The sequence below is a fragment of the Eublepharis macularius genome, chromosome 6 (assembly GCF_028583425.1).
Source record: "Eublepharis macularius isolate TG4126 chromosome 6, MPM_Emac_v1.0, whole genome shotgun sequence".
Lineage (NCBI taxonomy): Eukaryota > Metazoa > Chordata > Lepidosauria > Squamata > Eublepharidae > Eublepharis > Eublepharis macularius.
The window spans coordinates 96,074,193-96,099,991 of record NC_072795.1 but is presented as its reverse complement, the minus strand read 5'-3'; the positions used below and the strand labels follow the sequence as shown (position 1 = coordinate 96,099,991).

At 43.3% G+C, this 25,799-nt stretch overlaps 1 protein-coding gene across 1 annotated transcript in view; it reads left to right on the top strand.

Annotated features, from left to right (window-relative positions):
* Positions 1-25,799, top strand: part of TCERG1L (transcription elongation regulator 1 like) — a 266,929-nt gene that overhangs the window by 174,659 nt on the left and 66,471 nt on the right. Inside the window, exon 5 of the mRNA XM_054983441.1 lies at positions 5,955-6,080. Within this exon, the coding sequence (XP_054839416.1) occupies positions 5,955-6,080 (126 nt within the window). The remainder of the gene's footprint in view (positions 1-5,954; positions 6,081-25,799) is intronic.

Genomic DNA, 25,799 nt, shown 5'->3' with positions numbered 1-25,799 from the left:
GCCTAAGTTGCCAAGGGAATTGATTGCAGGTGCCAGACTGTCTGGCATGATGAACAGCAACGAATGAGGCTTGCAATGACCACCTGTTCATTTAGAAGGGGTCTCACGAACAGCTTGTTCGCGAACAGCAGATTGGGCTGTTCGTGGCTTTTTTTGTTCATATTGCTGTTCATGCCTGTCATGATCTGGCTGTGCCAGAAAGGCCTAGCAAGACCTCAGAAGCCTGTTAGCTGTGGGACTGGGCCTGCCTACAATTCCCAGGAGCCCCTGGGCCGTTTTGGTGCCCTTTTTGGCCAATCAGAACACGGGGCTAGTGCTATATAAGCCTGAGAGGAAAAAAGCCTGTGTTCTTTTTCCCAGGGAGCAGGCCAGAGGAGGTTTCTGCTAGGTGGAGAAGCCTTCATTCAGGTAGGGTGGGAAGACAGGACTGGCAGACAGAGGGACAGTGAGTTCAGTTGCGCTAGAGCCTTTTGTTTATTCTACTTTCACCCATCTATTGTTGCTAAGGCACTTTGTTTGCTTGCTTGTTTGTTGTTTGATTAACTGACCTCCTTGTAAATAAACCCTTTTGTGTGTTGTTATTCTGCTGGGTCCTCACGCCTGTTTATTGGCCAAGCTACGGAGGTCAGAAGGTTTGGGAGGGTACTCTGGGCCTTCCCAAGGGACTTTAAATCGCAGAGTGGTGGCAGCGTAAGGTGGCTCACCCCACCTGAGGCATGACAGTGCCCATCTCTAATCTATAGGCAAACTGGTTAAAATGTGGAATCCCAAATTCAAATCCCCACTCAGGACCAAGCTAGATACAACATGAGATCTTGATTAGGATCTCCCACCATTGTTTTCTTTTTTTAAAGCTAACCGGCAGCCCTACACAGCTGCTTTGAAGATCAGGAAGAGTGGCTGGGGGGAGAGAAGAGTCGTTGGGGTTAACCGTTTTGTCCCATTTCTTGTAAGTAATTTAAATTGCCTTTCTGAAACTACAATTAGTATCAGTTGCACAGTTCCCTAACAGTTCCTTTGATCTGCTAAGTTCCACTCTTCAACCTAATCAAGAGCACATGAGCTGATGATTTTTATCTCACTCTTTTTACAACTCCCTGGTCTACCCGTGACTATTTCACAGGGCCGACTATTTCACAAGGCTATATGGACTATGTATGAACTCTGAGGTGGCTGGCCCTCTCCTGCAGTTGTTTGGTCACTTTTTGTGTGTGTGTTTTAATGTGTGGCTATAATGGGTGTTTTGAGGCCTCTTGCTATAGGAGCAGTGTTGCTACATTATCTCTCATTTTTATTTGTTCTCTTTTTTTTTCCTGCCTTCTTCTGTAAGAGCCTAGAATTGCAATGACATTATATGCCAAGATATGACACAGAAACCCTAACTTGGATGGTTCAGGCTAGCCCAGTCTCATTAGATCTCAGAAGCTAAGGAAGGTTGACCCTAGTTAGTAATTGGATGAGCGATCACCAAGGAAGTTCAGGGAGGCTCCACAGAGGTAGGCGATGGCAAGCCACCTCTGTTTGTCTTTTGTCTTGAAAACCCTATGGGGTCACAACAAATCGGCTGTGATTTGATGACACTTTACACACACGTTGCATGGAAGGACATAAACTGACCTGTACGATTTTACATGACAAGCCTATATATGAATTGTCTATGAAATTTCAAGAACATCCACTTTCTGATATTTCTCCTACTGGTTTGTTCTATAAGTTTCCAACTGTATATCAGCACATTCTTTTCTAACTCTGCACATCTTTATCACTTTTGTGGGCTTAATTTTTTGTTGTTGTTACTTCTTCAACCATAAAAAATTGAGTCTTAAAAATGCTAAGAAGTATTAAAATGATTTATCATCTTTTAAAAACAATTCTCCACCAGCTGTTAGGGATTATATATAGTACTGTTTTACAGCCTACATTCCAGTCTTGTCTTTTGAAAATGTAATTGATAATACAAAAAAAAATGTATTAAAATGACAACTCTAAAATGTGCTAAATGAAAAAAGCAATAAATATTGGCCAGTAGATGCCGGCTGTGAATGCCTATAAAGAATCCTGACTACGGCCCAGGGTATCAGTTGAAATAAGGGAACAAGAAGCAGATTTTGTTGGTTTCCTTTCATTCAGAAGTGCTAGAGAAATGTTGTCCGATAATGCTTCCCTTCTTCCAACTTGTTCTTTCTCAGAAGCTATTCAGACAGTACTTTCTTCATGTAGAGACCACAAAAATGTTTCTGTATGTTAGAGTAGGAATGCTAGCATTTTGTCTGGCTTTGCTCATGGAATCCAAAAACTGAGCAGGTAAAGTTTGCTGTTTCACTTTTCTCCATGCCAGAATAAGCTCTGCTTGTGGTTTCTAGATATTGTGCAAAATTTCACAACTGGACTGGCTTGTCCACCCAGGAACTATTACAGTAGTGCAACAATAGCTGTAACCATTTCCTGGATGGGAGGAGAGAATATTCAGATGCATACATCACAACAACCCTGAAACTAGGGCTGTCATGCTGTTGTCTGACATCAGCAGAAGCTTTGAAATGGAGCAAAAAGTGGAAATGATGTCAGGCAATGTGTGACATCATCTCTTGACAAAAACCCAGGTGAAAACCCATGGCATCACATATTACTGTATGTCATTTTTGCAGCAGATGTTCCCCCTCTGGTCCAGCGATCAAGGGTGGGAGTGTGGGCCCACTCAGTGGGAATCCTCCCACCAAAGGAGAGTAAGTTGGACCTGGTATGCGTGACTGAGACCTGGGTAAGGGATGCGAAATAGTCGCCTTGAAAGAACTGCCCCCCAGGTTCTCGGCCCTTCACCAGTCTTGGATGGATGGTTGGGGGGGGGCATTCTCATTTGGGAATCCTTCTCCTTCAGGAAACTCCCTGCACCAAAGATTGTTGGCATTGATTGTGTTGGCCTGACGTGGGATGCTGAGGAGAGTTTGGCTATCTGTCTGGTGTACCAATCGCCTAGCACACCAGCAGCTACCCTGTTGGGCCTGTTGGAGGTGGCGGCAGGTTGGGCCTTGGAGCACCCCAGGTTATTGGTCCTGGGTGACTTCAACGTCCATGTTGATGATGCTAACTCTGCACAGGCTTCAGACCTGGTGTCATCCATGGCAGCACTGGGAATCTCCCAAGTTGTATCAGTTCCTACGCATCAAGCAGGCCACACGCTAGATTTGATCTTTGGGTTAGGGATACAGGTGGACCTTGATGCCGTTGAAGTGGTGCCATGATCAGACTAGTTTGTCCTGACGGCTCGCTTGGGAGCATCACCACCCCCTGCAAAGGCTGCGAGCTAATTTATGCTCACCCACAGAGACAAATGGATCCATTCCAGTCCTGCTTCCATCCAGGACACGGGATGGAGACAGTACTGATCGCCCTCATGGATGAGCTTTGCAGACATCTGGACCAAGGTGGGTCAGTGCTGCTGATTTTGTTGGACCTTTCAACAACATTCGATACAGTCAGCTATGAACTGTTGACCCACTGCCTTGACAAGGTGGGGATCCAAGGGATTGCCTTGCAGTGGCTTGTCTCTTTTCTCCACGGTTAGGGACAGAGGGTGGTGCCTGGGGAGAGCTTATTCACATGCCAGCCTTTGGTGTGTGGCATTCCACAAGGGGCAATACTCTCCCCCTTGCTATTCAACCTGTGTATGTGCCCCCTTGCCCAGCTGGTGCGAAGTTTCAGACTGGGTTGTCCCCAGTATGCGGATGACACCCAGTTGTATCTGTTGATGGGTGGCTGGCCTGACTCTGCCCCTGATGTTGTAGTGAGAGCTTTGGAGGCTGTGGCTGGATGGATAAAGCAGAGCCAGCTGAAGCTAAACCCAGTAAAGATGGAGGTCCTGTACTTGGGCCAGGGATTGGCAGATTTGTGAATCCGGCTCCCAACCTTTGATGGGACACCATTAGTGCCTATCTCATCTGCCCGGAGTCTTGGAGTGATAGTGGATTCCTCCTTATCGATGGAGGGCCAGGTCATGGCAGTTGCCCAGTCTGCATTTTCCCATCTTCAACAGGCCAGGCAGCTTGCACCCTATCTGTCAACCCACGACCTAACTACAGTGATCCATGCAATGGTCACTTCTTGAATAGATTACTGTAATTCGCTGTATGCAGGGCTTCCCTTGGGTTTAATCCAGAAATTACAGCGGGTCCAGAATGCTGCTACATGTGTTCTAATGAGCACGCCATACAGGACACATATTACTCCCATCTTGCAGCAGCTGCACTGGCTCCTCATAGAGTTCCAGATTAGGTTCAAGGTTTTGGTTTTAACCTTTAAAGCCCTAAACGGACTAGGACCAGCATACCTGCGGGACCGTCTCTCCCCATATGTACTCCAGAGAGCATTAAGATCTGCAAATAAGAACTTATTGGTAGTCCCCATCCCCAGGGAGGTCTGGCTGGTCTCGACCAGGACCAGGACTTTTTCAGTCCTGGCCCCAACCTGGTGGAAGTCTTTGTCAGAGGACACCTGGGCCTGCCAAGATCTTATGTCCTTTTGGCGGGCCTGTAAGATGGAGTTGTTACACCATACATATAGTTGAGGCCAGTCTTTGACATTCTGATTGCTTAGGTGCCTCCCTACCAGTCTCCCACTAGGGGGGTGACAAAGTCATCTGCCCTCCATAAGTGCTGTCACCAGAATATGATCAACTATAGCCCCCACCCACTCCTCTTGGACTGTTATGTTCAGATTGGGGAAATTGGAGGAGAGAGCCATCAGATAAGTTGTTTTAGGTATTTATGCATTTATGTTTTAGTATTTTAAATCTTATTTATATATGTTATATATTTTAAATGCTCATTCAGCATTTTATTGTACTGCACCCTGAGCCTGTTCGCGGGGAGGGAGGGCTAAAAATCGAATAGATAGATAAATAAATAAGTTCCTGACCTGAAGCTGACTTCAGAAAAAGGAGGAAGCATTTTGATACACACACCTCACCCATGATATCCCTGTCTGTGGTAGCTGGGTGACCAAACATCAAGGCTGTATGCCCATTTTACCTTTTCCCATAGGAATTGATGTTGTTACCATTTCAGCAGAGTAAGGGTGCTTTGATAATCCACCAGGCTAGTTTTCCAATACACAAGTAGGTGCTCCTCTGGTGCAGACAATCATCATTAACATTTTTATGTCAAATACTATCTGACTTGCTTTTTACCTGGCTAAAAATAGTGGTGGGATGCTAACATAACAGGAAATTGGGTTGTCGCAAAAAAAAATGGTGTACAGTTTGATCCTTTATAAAACATTTGCTAAAAAAATAGTCACAACAGTACCTGATGATGCCTGAAGCCTTTGGAAACAGTCTTTTACCCTAAATGAGGGGGTTTCCTTGTGAGTGGGGGCATTCGAAGCAGTGAGAGGGGACATATACCAGATTGTTCTCTTAGGGCCAAGCTACACATGACGAATGACACTTGAACGGCAAGTGTATTTCTCCCTGTTCACTTGCCCTCCACTCAATCCACTTGTTGTTCAAGTGTCATTCGTCATGTGTAGCTTGGCCCTTAGAGACTCTCTGACTGAACCAGGCAGATGCTCAACAGGAATGGCTTTATTAAAGGAGCAGTAAAGGCAAACACACATAAAATCATACACAGCATACATACAGGCTAACTAGAAAATCAGGGAGGAAGAGGGAAAGCGGATGTCTGTAAAAACAGCGGCTTGAGTGGCCAGCGCTTCACCACAGGAGGAGGAAGGCCCAGACACATGTCTGAGAGTGTACCTATGATCCAAAAACACACACACACACACACTCTGCTGAGGGCAACCTAATTATAGAGCAAAACGTATCCTGGGGCAGAATAAGCTTCCCTTTCAATAAGGAGAATGGGTATAACTGCTAACAGGTCTTGTTTCTGCAAATCAGCATTTATACCTTATTTAGTATAAACAATGATATATTCCTTATGGATTACCTGCAGGTGCTTCTTCTAGAATGGATAGGCGCATGAGTTCTCTGATGCCAGCTCAAGTCACCAGGCTCGCAGCTATCTCTTCACCATCTGTGGCGTTTATGGCAACCAATTTGATGGATCAGACATTAACAGGTGTGTTTATGTTTCATTGCACTGATGATACTCCTAAACGTATGCTGCACTCTCATATACTTGAAACGAAATAATTTCCCATGTGGCACAGTAACAAAAGCTCCTTTTAACAGATTTTTTTAATTAAATTGTACACATTTATTACTATTGAAATTGTACAAGATCTATTGTCATTACGTAGCATATGATAAAGAGTATATACAGATAAGATGCCAGTGATGTAGCTACCTGTTTACAAGTTCTATTTCACAAGAGAGAGAGAGACCAAATTAGTTGCATGACAAGGTGGTGTCTGAGAGTATAATCTGCCACTTAACCATAATACCACACTGACTCACAAGTATCAGGGCCAATCTAGAAAAATCTGTGGGAAATCAATAATGGATCATTATTGCTTAACAGTAGGAGCAGCTTTGAGACGACAATTTAACCCTTTCTCACATGCTATTTATCCTAACTTCAAATGACTCCAAGAGCTGCTATTTACCATACTGAGGGAAATGTACAGGCTGATCTAATGTTTCCTACAATGTGGCAAATAGCAGTTCCAGGAGATTGTTAGAGGTTAGTGCAATGAAGTGGACTGGTGGGAACTGTTGGACTGACAGATGAGAAACCCAGAGCCAAGCTACAAGTGATGCCTGACACAGGTTGGACACTCGACAGCTTACCTCAAGTTCTGATGGGAAATGTAGGCATCCTGGTCTTTCAGCTTGGCTCTCCATTTAATTGAAGTTTACAGAAACCCCTCCCCCACACCCAGCGGAGGGGAAGGGGGGCACCCAGCGAGAGCCCAATGCCTGCACTCCCCTCCCAACTGCATGTTCTCCCTCCCATAAACTGCCATTCTGTAAACTTCAATTAAATGGAGAGCCAAGCTGCAAGACCAGGATGCCTACATTTCCCATCAAAACTTGAGGGAAGCTGACAAGTGTCCAACCTGTGTCAGGCATCACTGTAGCTTGGCCCTGGCTTTTCCTCACTGGGCTTTTTTGTCAGTTCTGGCCTCATACTGCATCAATTTCTCTACAGAATTCTGCATGCATGGTTAAAATACCCCAATTCAATCTCCAAACTGCTTCTCAGCGTTTTAATTTTATTTTATTTTTGCATTCTGCATGGCGAAAGGCTGTATCAGCAGCAGAGTTGATTTTTCCTGGCCTTTTATCCAAAGTTATCTCCTTTCCTGAAATGTTTGATAAAAGGATGGAGTGTCATGGGAAGGATGAAGTTGGATAGACAGAATTCAAACTTGCAGAATTCAGATCCTATATTACAGCTTGAGTATAAAGATGAATAGTCTTCTAGCATCATTCCCCACATAATACACACTTGCTCCTAATTCTGAACAGATGGATGGGGGGGGGGGTGGCCATGGGGAGCCCACTCAGCCCAGTTATAGCAAACTTCTACATGGAACATTTTGAAAAAAACAGCTCTAGAATCAGCACCCCACAAACCCAGTGTATGGTTCCGGTTTGTGGATGATACATTCATCATTTGGAGCCATGGGGAGGAAGAATTGATGGAGTTTTTGAATCATCTCAACAACATCCACCAGAACATACAATTCACAATGGAGAAAGAAAGTGAGGGAAAACTCTCATTCCTGGATACCTTGGTCATCCGCAAAGCAAACTTTCAGTTAGGTCACAAGGTCTACAGGAAACCAACTCATACTGATCGGTACTTACACAAAAACTCCAATCACCACCCCCGACAGAAAAGAGGCATAATGAAAACATTAGTGGATCGTGCAAGACGGATATGTGAGCCGCGCTTTCTCAATGAGGAAATTAATCATCTAAACCACGCACTTCAGGCAAATGGCTACTCCAGAAATGAAATCCGAAGAGCAATCAAACCCAGGATGAATCAAACAACCAAGGAAAAACAGTCACCTACAGGAAAAGTGTTTTTGCCATATATCAAAGGAATTACTGATCAGATGGGAAAGCTTATGAAAAAGCACAACCTTCAAGCAGTATTCAGACCCACCCGAAAAATACAACAGATGCTACGATCAGCAAAAGACAGCAGAGACCCCCTCACCTCTGCAGGAGTATACCGTATACCCTGCAGCTGTGGACAAGTTTACATCGGGACCACAAAGCGTAGCATCCAGACAAGAATAAAAGAACATGAAAGACACTGCAGACTTGGACAGCCTGAAAAATCAGCAGTGGCTGAACATAGCCTAACTCAAACAGGGCACAGTATCTTATTCCAGGACACCAAAATACTGGACAACACTTCCAACTACTTTGTCAGACTGCACAGGGAAGCCATTGAAATTCACAAGCATAAGCAAAACTTCAACAGGAAAGAAGAAACCTTAAGAATGAACAGAGCATGGGCTCCAGTTCTGAAAAACACCAGGCCAACAAAACACTCCACACCCGACAATAGCCCTGCAGAGAGGATTAGCACATCAAGCACCAATCCATATGCAAAAGAACCTCCTCAGGAGACAGTGAAGCCTCCTGCCATTAGCATTCCACACCCTGGGAAACTCTTACAGAATGACTCAGCTCAACCCCACCCCTCCTGAGTAGATACAAATGACCTACATCTTTTCCACACTGTGACACTGAGAGATCTCTGTCTTTTGGTGCTACACCTCTGAAGATGCCAGCCACAGCTGCTAGCGAAACGTCAGGAACTACAATGCCAAGACCACGGCAATACAGCCCGGAAAACCCCCAACAACCATCGTTCTCCGGCCGTGAAAGCCTTCGACAATACATCAAGCTTTCCTTTGTTACCAGTTAAACCAAGGAGGTCTAAGGTGAAAGCTTTTTGGTGTCAGCAAAATCCTTTTAAGGCAGTCAAGGAGGCAGCAATAAATTAGTCACAAAAACAGAAAATAGAAGTGTTCTAGAGATATAATAATAATAATAATAATAATAATAATAATAATAATAATAATAATAATAATAATAATACCACCTTGGGCTTCCAAGCATTGACTCCCTCTTGACCATCTTGTTAGCTCCAATTTGTTACTTTCTTGCTGGCCAGTCACAGAGAAGGGGGAGCAACATGCCAATCATCCTCCTTTTAGGCAGTAGTTTTAACTTTTTACCTGCCTCTGTCTGGATGCAGCAGTAGGTAATCCTTGCATTTAATGCCTATTCCATTTAACAAGTGAGAGTTTCTCCACACGAGACGCCTCAGCGTGTGTTTGTCAAGTGTATGGAGACACAATGTAAGCCAGGAAGTATAGTTTTAAAAGACAGAATTAATTCAGGTTGCTCTTCAGAAGGTTTGTTAATTTCATCTTCACTTTCCGGAAAGCTCTGTCAATTTCATCTCTCCAGTCTAAAAGTGGGATCACAACCAGAGGACAGCAAGGAATGGAAATGGGTTGGAGCTGCTTTACAGAGCTTGGTTTAGCTCTGGAGAAGTTATAATGGGCTGAAGTTTCCCTTCTGGCATTTCACACCCTCTCACACAGCTCCAGTGTATAGCAAAGCCTTTGCCCTGCCACTGGCTTTGTCTTTTTAAATTACTCTTCCCAGCTACCATTGCATCTCCCGACTTGTGTTCTTCATGTGTCAGATGTCTCATATAGAGAGGCTTTCAGAGTCATTATTATCCCCACCCTGTGCGGTGGGTGGGGCTGAGAGAGCTCTGAGAGAACTGTGACTGACCCAAGGTCACCCAGGTGGCATCAAGCTGAGAAGTGGGGAATCAGACCTGTTTCTCCTGATAAGAGTCCTGCTGTTCTTAATGACTACACCAAACTGCCTGGGTGAGTGGAAATAAAAAGTGTTGGTTGTGACCAGGCTGCTCCTGAAGTAAAAGTTTAAAGTAACATAAGAAGGAGCTGAATTAAAGGTCCAAAGACATGGTTTCAAAAACAAAAATATTGTTACACTAGAGTTTATCATTTCTTTTAACTTGCCATATTTCCTTATGTCTGTGGTAAGTATCAGTGCTAAACAAATGTTCTTGCTGTAACAGTTGGTTTAATCAGGGATCAGTCTCAGGAGAGGGGGACAAATAAAACTAAATAGATATTCATACTTCCACAGGACAGAAGCACTAACGTGTGCCTCCGTTATCCAAATAGGGGGTCTCCTTGTGAGTTGGGGGAATTAGCATGCAAGAAGAGGCAGGTAACTTAGCAAGATCACCACCTATGTATACTAGGATTGTCCTTCTCAAAAACTCTTTCAATAACAAAGCAGATGTTCAATCAAAAGGGGATTTTATTGAAAATAATAAAGGTCAATTGCACACAAAAACAGACAGCACTCTCACACACAGCTAACTAGAAAGCAATGGGGAAAATTGGATAGAGTTGAGGGATTGGATGATAGTTACCATCCAGAAGAAGGCATCTGGAAGAGAGAGCATTGAGCGACCAATGCATCAATGTAGGAAGAGCTCAGCTGTGGGTGTATGCTGGCTCCAAGAGCATGCATGCAACTATGGTGGAAAGGCAGCCCAGTCATACTGTGGAACATACACTGTGGCAAGATTACATCTTCTGCCCCCAAAACAATAACTTGATGGTCGTCTCTGGGGTAAGACATACAAGGCTGTCTCTGAGGAGAGACAATAACCTGGAAAGCTGTCTCCAGGCTGAGACAATAAAACTGGGAAGGTTTGATAAAGCCTTCCCTGGTGAAATTAAAGTTATCAATGATGATTGATAACCCATGATGGATGGGTGGGTAGGATTATCAGAGCCCTGAATCACCCCAAAATAGAAGAGTAGATAAGGGAAGATCAGTCGGGTGTGTTAAGGTGATGAATTCAGGAACTCCTGGAAGACGCTATTGTCTTAGGATCTTTGCACGTCTCCGGGACGTAGGGGTTGAAAGCTGGTCTCACCTGACACTTCATATGCTAGTAATTTTCCGTCTTCTGGCTGGGATCTGGCTCCAGTTTTCTGCCTCACTTAGGTAGCATTTCTGTGTTTAAAACACATACAGAGAGGGGCTTATGATATTGCCATATTCATAAGCCTACTTAACATCATGAGGGAAGGTCTGACTACTAACACCTCTCTTTTTTTTACCTTCTACTCACTCTCCAGCTGCAACTATTTAGTGTAAGTGGTGCCTGTGTCCTAGTTATATACAGGTTGTGATGCACATTTAATTTGTGTCTATTGATGGCAATTATTATCTGTCAGTTCCATCAACATACTGCTGACAGGGTAGTGTCTGTTTCATAAGAGAGACTGATATTGCAACATTGTTGTGTATCATGAATTTTGAAATGCTGGAAAAAATGTTTTAGTAGTTATATTACTTGTGCCAATAAAAATATAGATGTTTCTAGCACCTAAATCTGCAAGTGTGTTTTGGGGACTGTGGGGGACGGGAAAGTGTCTTTTAAAAACTTCACTACAAACGTTTTTCTTATTTGGTTTCCTCTTTATGATATATTCTAAAACTATTGTTCACTGGACATAAAACAAAACAAGGCCGTCGTCACACAGGCTTCTATTTAGCACGAAAATGGCGCAATTTCCCAGCAAACACCCACCTTATTCCAACACTGATGCGATTTTCTCTCTTCTGCTTTGTGCTTGATAGTCGCGATATTTGGTGCCTCAGTGTGAATGCCTCACATCGATGTTTTTCGCCTCTCCATGCCATAGGCACACCTTTTTTTTCTCTCCTCAATCCCAGAATCCATTTCTCCCGCGACTCCCCTTTTTTTGTAATATTGTCCTTATATCGCTATAACGACATCACACAATGAAAATTTTCTGCTGAATAAAACAAGTAAAAATGACTGAATTGCCATTAGAGAAATTTTTATTTTAACCCAAAACCACACCTCGCTAAAAATGGCCGTGTTCAGTCATTTTCCATTTTTTTTTAAATTACGATGTTATAGCGATATAATGCCTTTATTTTTTTTGCGCGGGAAAATTTTAAACTTCGCAACCGTTCTATCCGACTTCCGCTTTCAGTTTTGCGTTACCGAGAGGATCTTAGGCGTGGAAGACTGCAGCCTCATCCAGCTGACAACAACTTCAGTTGTGCACACGGATTTCAGATTATTCAGGAAACAGCAGTAGATTAGGAAGCTAATGTTATTCTGTTATAGTGGAATTAAACGCCAAAAATATTTTTTTAAAAGGGGGAGGAGCTGCTTCTGCGCCCATTAGAGAGAATGGAACAGAGCGCTTAGGTATGGACAGCTGGGAGCGCGAAGAAACGCGAGGTGACCCAAAGAAACGTTACTGTGCCGATATCAGCGATGACGTTATATGCTGTAAATTTAACGGAACAGATGCCCGTGTGACGACGGCCCAAGTATCTCTAATTTCTACTCCCCCAAGCTGAAAGTGTTATGTTAGATTTCTGCAGGTGCTGTGATGGACACCTTTAAAGGATTTTTTAGAACAACGGATTTCCTAAAATGGAATTTGAGGAGAAATGTAGTAAGATAGCAGTTTATTAGGATTGTTATGGTGTGGGAAACTTCTTTTTCTGAAATTCACTTTTTTAGATATAGCCATTGATTTCCCTTATTCTCTTATTTCTCTTTCAAGAACAAGATTTCTCTTTCATTTCTCTTCAAAGAGAACTCAAGGAGCCCTTTTCTAATGTCAGCCCTCACATTTGTTTTACATTAAGCACCACAGGCTGGTGCTCTGGAAGGAAGATAGGCAGGCTTGGGAAGACATTACCTTCCTCTGAGCATCTACAGAGTGAAATTCTGAAATCTGCAGAACTTCCCTTGCTGCCCCACCTCTCTTCAAATTTCTCTGTGATCAAAATGGAATTGATTAGAAACTGACTCTAAATTCCTAAAAAGAAGAAAAGAGAGGAATTAAGAGGATTCTCTTAACAACCCTACAGTTTATATTACTTGAAGTTTGGATCCAGATACAGGTGAATCAAGTCTGAATGGTGATGCTTTTACCAGGAAACAATGAAAACACAAATGTTGCCTGAATAGATTTCAGAGCATTCTGTCTGAAATGCCATTTTATTCCATGGTTTATGCTAATACACAAATGTCAGCATTTCTTCCACTCCTGTTTTCCCTGTTGGTCACTCATGGGCATTGTCTTTTTTTCTCCCCCTTCTCAGTCTTATATTTCAATCTTATAATTGTCCATTTGGTATTCTTTTTACTTTATCTTTCTCCGGCCGCAACTTTTCACAAATCAATTAGTGTTAAAAAAATACATGCCGTTTTTATGGAAACAGTTTTGTGCAAGGAAACAAAACAGCACTAAAGTAAAGACAATTAATTTTTCACAAGGGAGAAATTAAATTTAAAAAAAGCATATGTTAATTGAACTTCCAACCTTGCAACATTTAGTCCCATCCCTCAGCTAGAAATCACTTCTATTATAATGGATGGCAGGTTTCTGTTCCTTGTCAGCAGCAGGAGGAGAAATAATATCCCCTCCTTCTAGGGTTGCCAGCCTCTTCCAGCCCCTGACCCCTCTGCTCCCCCCCACTCACCTGGCTGGAAGAGGGAGGCACCTGCATGGGGGAGGTACAATCCAGCACTTCTGCACTGAGCTGAAAAATGAAGTCATTTTCTAGCATGATGGGGAAGCATGGGAGCACACATGCACTTTGTGTAGTAGTACACACACACACTTCACACGCTCAAAGAGGGTAAGTACTCGCTGTCCCCATAGCCCCCAGTTTGTCCCACGGGGACCTGGAAATGCTGCCTGCCTTTCCTTACCCCATTGCTGCCATAGAAAGCCCATGAGGAAAAGGAACACAAAGGACTCATAGAAGGCTCCTTACCATGACCCCCAAAACCTGGAATGTTCCCTGTTTGCAAGGATATTACTACAGTGCAGCTGTTCTCCAATGATAGAATATTGTGATCTGGATTATGTAGGCTAAATAACGTGGTAGGAGAGCAAATGTGTGTATGATCCTCCTTTATTTTCTGAGAATTTATAGCCACATGAAGAAAATTCTCTGATCACAGCAAAGAGCAACTGCCAAGTGGAGAAATTTAAAGCTGCCTCCAGGCTGTGGCCATTTTATGTATACTACTCCAAGGGGTCTGTTGTTGTATGAAAAATTAGTATGTCAGAAACAATACCTAAACAGAGCTGGCCAAGTGAACGTCTCCAGTTTTGCCAAAATGAAGATGAACAGCCAGGTCTAAAAATGTGCAATGTAGTTTCAATAGCATTGTGTTGTCATGCAGAAATCCATTAATGGATATATGGGCATCCCTGGATTCACTGTATGTGGCAGCTCTTCAAAAGCAGGCTCTTTTGATTTATTATTTGTAATCTGTGTATCATTCTTCCTTGCACGCATGATTTCACTCTGCATTCTGCCATTAATCATGCTGTTTTTATCAGAGGCAGCTACAGAAATGCTTGCATTGATATGCTCCACTTTTTAAAAGGAAGCTTTTCAATCATTGGCTACTTGTTTTTCAATAGCTCAGCTACTTCTGTCACTTGAAAAGTTATGCACTTTGGGAGCACTCTGATCCATGCTTATCAGTCACTAAAACTGTATAGTGTTAGTTTGTTTCCTTTTCAGAAAGAGCGTCTTTCAAATGAATTTAGAAAAAAGAACACATCAATTTATATACAAAATCTTCATGAACCCCTTTGCATGAAAAACCATTGAGTGGATTATCACTTCTGTTAATACAGACTATTAATCATTTTATCGCTATTTTATTTGCCATGTCATGGGGTACTTTGAACACATCAAACTTTTTGGTGAGAATATGTGTGTGTTATATGCTGTCAAGTTGCCTCTGTCCTATGTTGACCCTATGAATGAAAGACTTTTAAAGCATCCTATCCTCAACAGCCTTGCTCAGATCTTGCAAACGGGACGACATGGCTTCTTTTATTGGCAGGAATAATTTTGTTATAATTCTGATTCTGCCTTGACATTTCATTAGTGGTTTACTTAAGTGCATTAAAATGATTGTTGTTGTTGTTGTTTTTATTCATAATAAGAGTCTGTCTTTCTCACTAAGATCCAAGGCAAATTACACAGTGCAAGAGAAAATACAATATAATCGAAAGCTAAGACATTAACTGATCAGGGTACAATAATAAATAGCAGTTAGGACATTCAGTGAAACAGATACAATAGAGTATTGAAGCAGAAAAAAAATTGAAAAACAACCATAAAGCCAAGCAAATAGATGAAATATTTCTGAAACCAAGCATAACTAAATTACATGGCATGTTTATCAATGCAGAAACTCCCTAGTAGGTTCACGTCTGCCAGTACTCAATAGTGTGTAGTCCCTGCCCCTACCAATGCACCTCTCTGGGCTATTTCTTATGACACAGCCCTATAATTTGGATAGAAAGCCCTCCTGAATAATTCAGTTTTGCATAATTTGTGGGAAGCCAGGAGAGGGGAAGCTTTCCTGACATCCTCAGGCAGGCCATCCCATAAGGTTGTGGATAGCACAGAAAAAACACGTGTGTGGGCAACTGTTGATTTTGCCCAACTGCAGGGTGGTATCTACACAAGGCCTTGTTCAGAAAAGCAAAGTTGCTGTGGCGGAGCATGGGGGAGAGGCAGTCACACAGATATGAGGAGCCCAGGCTATGAAAGGCTTTGAATGTGATACTCATGACCTTGAATTGAACCCAGCAACTGATGGGAATCCAGTGGAATGTTGGCAGAATGAGAGTGATATGCAAGCTCTGTCTGGTGTAGTGGTTTGGTGTAGTGGTTGAGAGTGCAGGACTCTAATCTGGAGAACCAGGTTTGATTCCCAACTCCTCCACTTGAAGCCAGCTGGGAGACCTTGGGTCAGTCACAGCTTCTAGGAGCTCTCTCAGCCCCACCCACCTCACAGGGTGTTTGTTGTGGGGATAATATTAACATTCTTTGTAAACCACTCTTAGTGGGAGTTAAGTTGTCCTGAAGGGCGGGACATACATCAAATGTTGTTAGTATTATTATTAGCTCCTGAGAATAAATGAGCTGCAGCATTCTGCACAGCTGGTGTCTCCAAGTCAACTTTGAGAGGAGACCTGTGTCGAGTGCATTGCAGTAGTCTAGCTTTGATGTTTCTTTGCCATTAATCCAGATGGCGAGATCATCCATGTCAAGGTAGGGGGCTGTCTTCCAGGTTAGTCTGAGTTGTGAGAAGGCCTTTTTTAGCAGCTGCATTTACTAGCTTCTCTAGCAGCAATGTTGTGTGTAGTATAACCCCTAGGCTCTTAACTGAGTCAGCCAGGGTCAACTGAACCCCATCAATGGTTGGAAGCACAATGCCCTTCAAGATCTCTATTTTTCCAACCAGCATCACTTCTGTCTTGTTCAGGTTCAATTTCAATTTGTTTGCTTTCAGCTTTCAGCTGTCAAGCAGCGAGTCAGTACCTCTACAGCATTTCCAGGGGATGGGAGAACAAGATATAGAGCTGGGTATTATCTGCATATTAACGACATCCAGTTCCATAGCTACAAATGATTTCTCCTAAATGCTTTACATAGAAGTTAAATGCATTGGGGTTAAGATTGCACCTTGTGGAACTCCACAAGGTAATTCCCACACTGAAAATAGCTTGTCTCCAATAGCAACCTTTTGAGGAACAATTTTAAACCAGTCCAAGGCACATCTCCTGATACCTACTTCTGCCCCAAATGCTTCAGCAGGATGGCATGGTCTACTGTGTTGAAGGCTGCAGATAGATCTAGGAGGAGCAAAAATGGAGCATGTCCTTTATTCAGGTGGAAGTCATTCAGGTGGAGGTCATCAACTAGAGCCACCAGAGCCATCTCCATCCCTAGCGTGGCCTAAAACCAGACTGAAAAGGGTCCAGAGCACCAAAGTTGTCTAAGACATCGTGGAGTTGGTCAGCTATTGCTCTCTCAACCACTTTGCCCAGAAAGGGTAGATTAGAGACTGGGCAATCATTGGCTACATCATTTTTGTTTAAGATTTTTTTTTTTTAAGTAGTGGGCAGATGACTGCATCTTTGAGAGGCAGAGGGAAGGTGCCTTGAGTTAGTGACTGATTTATGATAGATATCAAGGGCTTCTTTATGTGGTCTTTACAAGATTTCAGCAGCCAGGATTGACAAAGATCTAGGGTACAAGTAGTGGCCTTCACAAATGCTAGAATTCTGTCAGTATCTGTCACTGTAACTGGGTCAAAATGATCAAGAAATGGACTGGACAACATGTTAAGTATTACTTCTGGCTTCCCTATATTACAGGTGACATCCAGATCAGATGGTATTTGAGCTATTTTATTAGCAAAAGACTGCAAATGTGACATAGTTAATTGTCTGTTCTTGACCTAGCAAAGGTTCAGATTTAGAGGTCAGAAGGTGTCAAGATACCTTAAACAGTTGGGATGGATGTGATTTAGCCAATTTAACCAATGCAATGGTTGCAGAAAAGTAACATTTCTTTGCTGCTAAAACCACTGCCTCATAAGTTTTCCCATGGGCTCTGTAGCATGCTTTATCAGATTTAGCATGAGTTTTCTGCTAGTGTCTTTCCATATGTCTTCTCATCCTCTTTAGATCACCCAGCTCTGTCATGAACCACAGGGCTGGTTTCCAATGCAAGGAAGGAAGGGGCTTGCAAGAAGCAATCTTGTCAATAGATTCAAGGGACTTCAAATTCCATGCTTCCACCACAGCCTCAATAGGGCCTGAGTCTGGAATTCTACAATCACCCAGTGCATTTAGGGATCCAGAAGGATCTATGAACTTTTGAGAGTGGACCAAAAGTTTAGCTAGGCCCCTTATTTTGAGGGATATCAGGGCCATATTCATCCTTGACTTCACCAGGTAGTGGTCAGTCTATGGTTCAGGCTGAATCTCCAACTCCCTCAAAGGTTCAGAGCAAAAAAATCAAGTCCAAGGTGTGGCCCTTTTCATGCATGAAGCCCATCGCTATTTAGGAAAGGCCTTGGGTCACCAAGGAAGCTATGAAATCCTGGACCAGCCTGGATGTCGAGCATTCAGAATGGCTGTTGAAGTCATCCAGAACTATCAGTCTAGGTGTTTCCAGCACCATGTTCGAAAGCATATCTGCCAGCTCAAAAAGGATGCTTGTTGGGGAGTTAGGAGACTAGTAGACTAGCAGAATGCCAAATCTATCCTTAGTTCCCAAAGTAAGGAGCATACAGTCAATGTCTGCTATAGTTTGTATTTGGAGTCTGCGGAAGCTGAAAGTCTCACTGAGTACAATAGCAACACTACCTCCCCTGCCAACTGTGAGAGTTGGTGGAGGACTGCATAACCTGGAGGAGTTAGCTGGGATAGGGACACCACGTCATTTTGCTCCAACCATTATGCAAGCCAGATCAATTCCCTCTTCTGGCAACAGCACAATCAGGTGGACAGATTTGTGTTTCACCAATCTGATATTGCATAGTATTTGAGGAAGGTGGAGGAAGAAGAGGGCCTTGCATCATCAACACTGGCCATCTTTGATAAAACACATTCCCATATCTACCACTTTCCTTTTCTGCTGGGATAGTGTGTACCTCATACATTCTGCTCCAAGTAGAGAGAACCCCCACAACAGAGAAAAAACTAATCTCAGGTGCCGTCACAATCAGCAAGCTAGTGTCCACAGATAACCATGTAACAGTCTATGGTTACAGTCATAATGTACTGAACACTGTCCAACAGGTGCTGCTCTTTGCCTGCTGCTAGTCTCGTATGATTTCTGGTCAAGATCTGGGTCTCTATGGTGGTCATCATAACTTCTTAGATCACCATATAAATGAAATGTATATTTACTTGAAAGTCTTTGCTTTCTGACCACATCCCCTCATTACCTTTGGAGGGGCTGCAGTTCCTTAGAATGTACACAACTTCGTACCAACTAAGGGCAGATTGGAGGGAATTGGTCTAGGTTTGGCCATGATTCAATTATCTTGCATATTGGGCAGTTTTAGTGGTTGCAGTTAAACTACAATATAGCCTTGGTTAGAAGTGAACTTACCGATAGATTTTTCTTCTTCTTCTTGTCAAATAATAATTTTAACTGCTTTATAAATATAAAGGAGTAAAGCTGAAAGGCAGATTGATTTAAATGGGTACACAGCAACTGTTTTTCCAGATCAGTGTGTCAATGATACCAGAAGAAATTCATTTCTCATGCTCCAGTAACCTGTGAAAATTTGAAAACAAATATTTATTTTTAAAAACTTCTTAACTACCTCTCCTTAAAAATAGATGGCATTTGCTGCCTCACTTACTCAGATGTCAAAAATGTCACACAGATTATCAGTTTGTATTCTATTCCAGAAGGAAAACATTTATTTTTAGCATACATTTTCTATTTCATAAACCAAATGACCTTGCATAGCATGTGAAGGACTGGAGGAGATTAAGATTGGCTCTGGAACATCCAGCATTTGCTGTATTGGAAATTCCAATACTCTTAAATCATAGCAAACTAATCATACCATAACCATAATTAGAGAGTATTCTTTCTATTCTTCTTTCAAAATGTATATACATTATTTTAACGCATTTTTATAATTGTATATTGATCATGGGCTAATTCACCTATGAAATTTTATGTGTGAGTATGTACGTACATGTTCATTTCTTAGTAATTACATATATACATGTTCATTACCTAATTATGCTTGTTGACTCTGCAGAATGCATGAACAGATATTATTGAAAAGTATTGTGCTAGAGATGATTGAATATCAACATTTTTCTATCTGTGGCTGGTCATTCATATGTTCAAGTCAACCCTATGTGTGATCTTTATGCCAATGGTCATGCATGTATCCTGAACTCCAACTTTCCCAGATTCAATCTGCTCCAAGCATCTGGTGAGAGCGAATGGAGCTGATTGTGCCAGTCAAATGTTAGGGGATGTATGAGTGGAACAAATCTACCAAGCATCAATACACATATAGTTTCAAGTGTGGGGCTCATTGCTCCCCCAATAACCTTCTCTTGCAGTATCCTTTGCATTGTGACAATTATGTCCAATAGGTGATACATGCATATAAATAATGTGTAGCAGATCAGAAGAATCATGAGTCCAGTCCATGTGATAGGAATATGGGGATATGAATATGTAGATGGGAAGAACAGTATAATGTGAATATACAAAGGCTTCATATGCACAGTGAGGAATCTTTAAAACCCACTGAGATGCACATCTATTTCTCTGAACACAGTGTTAAAATATAGGTGGCACTTCATTGGAAGATAGGCCCTATTAAAAGATTTTATTATCTTTGGAGCTATCCAGTGATAAATTTTAGTCCAGCCCGCAAAACTGATCTCCTGGCATAAATCTTGTCCACTCATGCTTCCTATACTGTTGTGCAGATGAGCCCTCCAAGCAAAGAACTGGGAAGAACCAGCTACTGCTGGTTATCTCTTTTGATCATACTTTGTATATCTGTATAGGGCTTGTTGCATTATTCTGGAAGAATTATGGAGTGGCTGCTCTGTGTAGTCTCAGCTTTTACAAGCAACAATCTACTTCACCTGCTGCAGTAAGTGTTCTCCGAGGTGTCATTTAGGAATGGGAGTGTAGCAGTTGCTCCTTCTGAATTTCAGGCTGCAAATGGTTATTTTTCAGTTCTTGTGTCTCCGGACAAAGCAGAACTTTTATATACTGAATGTCAAATAATGCTAACTGGTAGCTAGTTCAGCCTATTGTCCCTGAATCCTATTTCTCTTATACAGCTGGTTTCACTAAGGTGCATGCATACATTTCTATTCCTGCACTTTTAAAAGAATGTTCATGCTTTGTTAATCAAATTTCTGTTTCCAGTGTGGTAGCTTGCTGTTTTTTTCTTCAACCAAGATCATTTATAGAAAAAAAGAAAAACTGCCCAGCTGTGTGAATGTCAACAAATGCCATAGGAAGGAGACAATTTTAGGTGTTCAGCCATGTTGGTCTGCAGTAGAACAGCAATACTGGAGTCCAGTGGCAACTTTGAGACTATTCATATTTGAAGAAGGTTGCTGTAACTCTTGAAAGCGTACACTCTGAAATCTTGTTCATCTCTAAAGTGCCACTGGACTAAAATCCTAATACAGGAAAGAGAGAATGGTAAATGAAGGTTAAGTTGTCAACAACATGCAACTGAATTATACAAATGTTTAGGGACATTTTGCAGTTTCTTCCACACTGCTAAGTGTCAGTAAAAGAGTTGTGCTGCAGAAAAAGCAGTCATTGTTCAGGAAACATATAAAGGCACCATGTTTATCATGCTGTGAAATGTCTTCTGTGCTAGAAATTTAAGTGGAAATGACTTGCATGAGAAGAGAGAATCTGCAGAAGTAATGTCAAGAAAGTGCCAGAGAAAGTGAACACTTATTTGTTCCATGTTTGTCAAGACCAGAGACCCTCCACTCCCATTGCAAGATCCCTAGGAGACTGATAGGCCTCTGTTCCTTTTTGTTTGAGTGTTTTCAGCCTCTGGGTTCATCCTGAGGGTGTGCACACATACAGCAAGTAGCTCTTGACACAGGCAAAGAAAATATAGATAAGTTTATTAAATGCAGGTTACAGAGAGTGTTTGCAATGCAGTAGCTGTTATGTATTGCTGGAGCTTGAGTCTGAACGAAGGCTCCTGAGGCCTATATTGCTATTGGGTATTTTTGCACTGGTAATGGCCAATCATAACTGTTGCTTTATAATCCAATCACTGTGATGTAAATAGTTACTTTGTATATAGTTCACCAAGGGGTGAAAAGATGGGTCTGGACCTGTTAGCCCTGCCAGGAGTCTCACCTCGACATGCCACAAGCCCCTGTACACCCTTGGGAGACAACACGCACATCGTGGTTGCAGCTCCCAATTCACTTCGCCAGGCCTTTTCAAGAGTACGTATTCCTCATCATGGTGGACTCATTTTCAAAGTGGCTGGAAGTGATTCCCGTGTTGGCCATGATGTCCGCAGTAGTCATCTGCTCTTTAAGGCACCTGTTTGTGACCCACAAACTGCCAGAGACCATCGTCTTGGACAACAGCGCACAGTTCACTTCCAAGAAATTCCAGAGGTTCCATGAGAATAATGCCATCCAACACATCACATCCGTGCCTTTCTATCCATCAACTAATGGACAGGTGGAAAGAATGGTGAGGTCCACCAAAGACTCCCTTCATAGATTAGGCCAGGGGGATTTGAGCCAGTGATTGGACAATTTCTTGTTGTGGCAGCACATCACCCTGCACTCCACTACAGGATGGAGCCCAGCTGAACTCTTGATGGGACGATGGCTTACCACACTGCTCGATCAGCTCCATCCAGACTTAGGTCCGGATGCCCAGCAGGAGCCGGAGGTTTCAGGGCCGCCCAGGCGGTTCCAGCAGGGTGACTTAGTTTACGCCAAGAACTATGATGAAGGGCCAATCCGGGTTCTGGCATCAGTGCTCAGGGTGACTGGGCCGATCTCCTATGAGGTAGCCAATGCCACCAGCAGAACACTCCAGAGGCACATTGACCAGCTACGGCAGCGTTGGCCAGAGCAGGCTCAGGGCCTGGACAGAGACTATTCATCCTGCACCGCTGACGCAAGGGCTGATTCAGTGGTGGCAGCTGAGAAGAGTGGAGATATTCCAGCGGTACTAAGCTGTCCAGAGACTCCAGCGAGTTCAAGAGACTCCTCCTCTTCTCCTAGCAGGGCAGAGCCTGTTGCCAATGCTGGGCCACCAGTCAGTGGACCGTCCATTACAGATGGGTTGCATAGGTCTCAGAGGGCTCGCCATCCCCTGTCATACCTCAGAGATTTCATTTGCAATGTGGTGTCCCGAACTTAGGGGGGAGGGGTGTCATGTATTGTTGGAGCTTGAGTCTGAACAAAGGCTCCTGAGGCCTACATGGCTATTGGTAGACTTGAAGAGGAAATTAGAGGAGCCCTAATGTGTACATGAAAGCCTGCACATACCCACATGCATGTTTTGATCCACATTTGTTGTTTGGGCTTTGGATTACTTTTTAGGTTAGTGTTGTGTGACCTAATGCTTACCTTGCTGAGGTTAATGTCACTACTGATGTAGGTAAAGGTAGTCCCCTGTGCAAGCACCGAGTCATTACTGACCCATGGGGGGATGTCGCATCATGACGTTTTCTTGGCAGACAAAAGTTGACAAAAGTATATACTTCAATAACAATGACCGTTGTTCAAGGTTTGGGTATTAAGATTTTTGTTTTACCCCTCACCTACAGCCTCTGCCAGGTCATTGTTGTTTTATTTTATTGGCTGAGAATTGTACACTGACGTTTTTCCATGAGTGTTAATTACCGGGAGGAACACCCCCCCACACACTTCCTAAAATTATTGAGAATTGAGGCTCAGTGGTAGCAAGGATTTCTCAGGAGTCCCATTCAGACTCCCATTCAGGCCAAAGAAAGGGGATAGATCTTCTGAGGAGGCTTTCCCTACCCAGTCAAACAGGGAGGTAGCTCTGGAAAGTGAAGAGATCCGTGGTCAGGTGTGTTTGGAAACTGCCTTTTGGATACCGTAAGATTCAGTTAAAAATGGAAGGAAAGCATTACTATTTGAAGAGAAGGGGTTTGGGGAACTAGAAATTGGACACCAGCCTTCTTAAACCCAAAAGAGAAAAAGAATACTAAAAGAAAGTGTACTAGACTGTTTAGGGGAAACATAGGAACAAAAGCTTCTAAACTTAAGAATTTCAGTATGTGTGAAGAGCATAAGAACTAAAGTCTGTGCATGTATTGATTTTACCTCAGATTTCTATGTTGAATTACCTCAGAAATTTCCAACACCTGATTTCACCTGACCTTTCCTCTCTAAAATAAATAAACTAGTTAGTTTTGAATTTTAAAAATGCCTCTGGTGCCATTTCTGTGTTTAAGGACAAAAAACATGGAAAGAGGAGGAGGGAATGTCGTAACTTGCTTGTACTTGCCCCATCTATGGTCAGGCAGCTGGATCTGTGACAGTGGTCATTTGTACCAAGCTTGTCTGGGGTTTGGGCAACTGGCTTGGTGGCAGCAGTCTCTATTGCCCATCCCATCAGGGCTTTGCGCAACCAGCATCAAGTCAGTGGCAGTTCCTGCCTCCCTCACATGGTGCAAGGGTTGCCTCTTGTTTTGGCCTGTTGGGAAGTGAAGAGATTGCAGTGATTTTGGAGCCCCATCCTGGACTTTTGCCCAGAGCCCCAGACTGTCCCTGTTCTGGCTAAACATACATTAGGCTATAAGAGAGTCCTTCAGCCTGAAAATGATAGTGTTATGATTCGAAGATGCTGCTTGTATATGAAAAATCCACATTATTGGAATTATTTCTGCTAAATCAGCTATTTGTAATTGCAACAGCATTTCAGTTGTCTAGCATTTTGTGCTGTTGTGATATATTGCCATGCTTTCAAACTAGGGAATATTTGATGACAAAATCATCAGAGTTAGTGGAAGAGCACAAAGCAAAGAATACTTAGACATGTCACAGTGTTCTGTAAGTTGAGTCCGTAGAGAGCAATTCAGTAGGCTCAGAGCTGCTAGAACAAGCAAAGCGCCAGTGCCAATTATGTGTGTAAAAAGCCTTGGGTATGCAGGTTGATTTCCAGATCTCCATAACTGCAACAAAATCAATGACTGTTAAAGAAGTATTTTATGCAAATCAAATAGCTCTGGCTTTCCCATCTTCTCACATACTCATTTTCCAGCACAATAGGAATATATTATTCAAAATGGTTTATCAGTCAGATTGCAGTTTGTAAAGAGCACATTAATTTGTTAGTCACTCCTGAAGTCTCAGATTATGTACAGAATGAATATCAGAGACTTCAAATGCAAATAATTTGCAAATAAATGAAAAAAAATTTAAACAGTCATAAGTATGGTTGTAAAGCCAGCCCAAAGAATAGAAGTCACTGATAACTGAGTCTGTTGCTATGGGTAGTCAAAAGATGCATGTATTCTAGACACTGTATGAATATGGCCCACCTACTAGTTCCAGCTCAAATCCTTACTAAGCAAGCATGAACATAAGGAAGAAAACTTTCCTTCCAGTGCCTCTCACACCTAAGATCTACAGTCTTAGGGCCAAACTACATGAGATTTTTGTTTTTATTGTTGAATCTGGTCCAGGTTCCCCAAACAAAACTTGCTTTCCTCCCACAGCAACACTGCAGCTGCAAGGAATGTCCATTTAAAACCCTGCAGGGGTGAGATTCAGCTTGGGACTATAGTGTGGGGACTGGGAGAAAGGAGGCTTTCGTCTCCTCCCTGCCTAGGGCTGCCAGACCCCTGGTGGGGGTGGGGGATCCCCCGCCCCCACCCCCCACCCCCGCCCCCACCTACCTGGCCAGTGGGGGGGTGCACACCTTCAATGTGCGCCCCCCTGCGGTGCTGCACGCCCCCACGCACAGCAGCAGCCAGGATGAGGCCTGTTTTGGCCTGGATCGGGGCCCCTGTGGAGCGTGGGAGCGTTCCTGTGCTCCGCAAGGGCCCACAACGGACCCAATCCATGCCAAAACAGGCCTGATCCACGCCCAAACGGGCTGCGTGGTGACATCACTGACGTCATCACGCCTGCAGGAGCGCCCCGCCCCCACCTACCTGGCCAGCGGGGGGGTGCACACCTTCAATGCGCGCCCCCCTGTGGTGCTGCGTGCCCCTACGCACAGCAGCAGCCAGGATGAGGCCTGTTTTGGCCTGGATCGGGGCCCCTGTGGAGCGCGGGAGCGTTCCTGCGCTCCGCAGGGGCCGACAACGGGCCCAATCCGCACCTAAACGTGTTGCATGGTGACGTCACTAAGTGACATCATCGCTCTTGCAGGAGCGCGTGTGCGCACCCCCCCC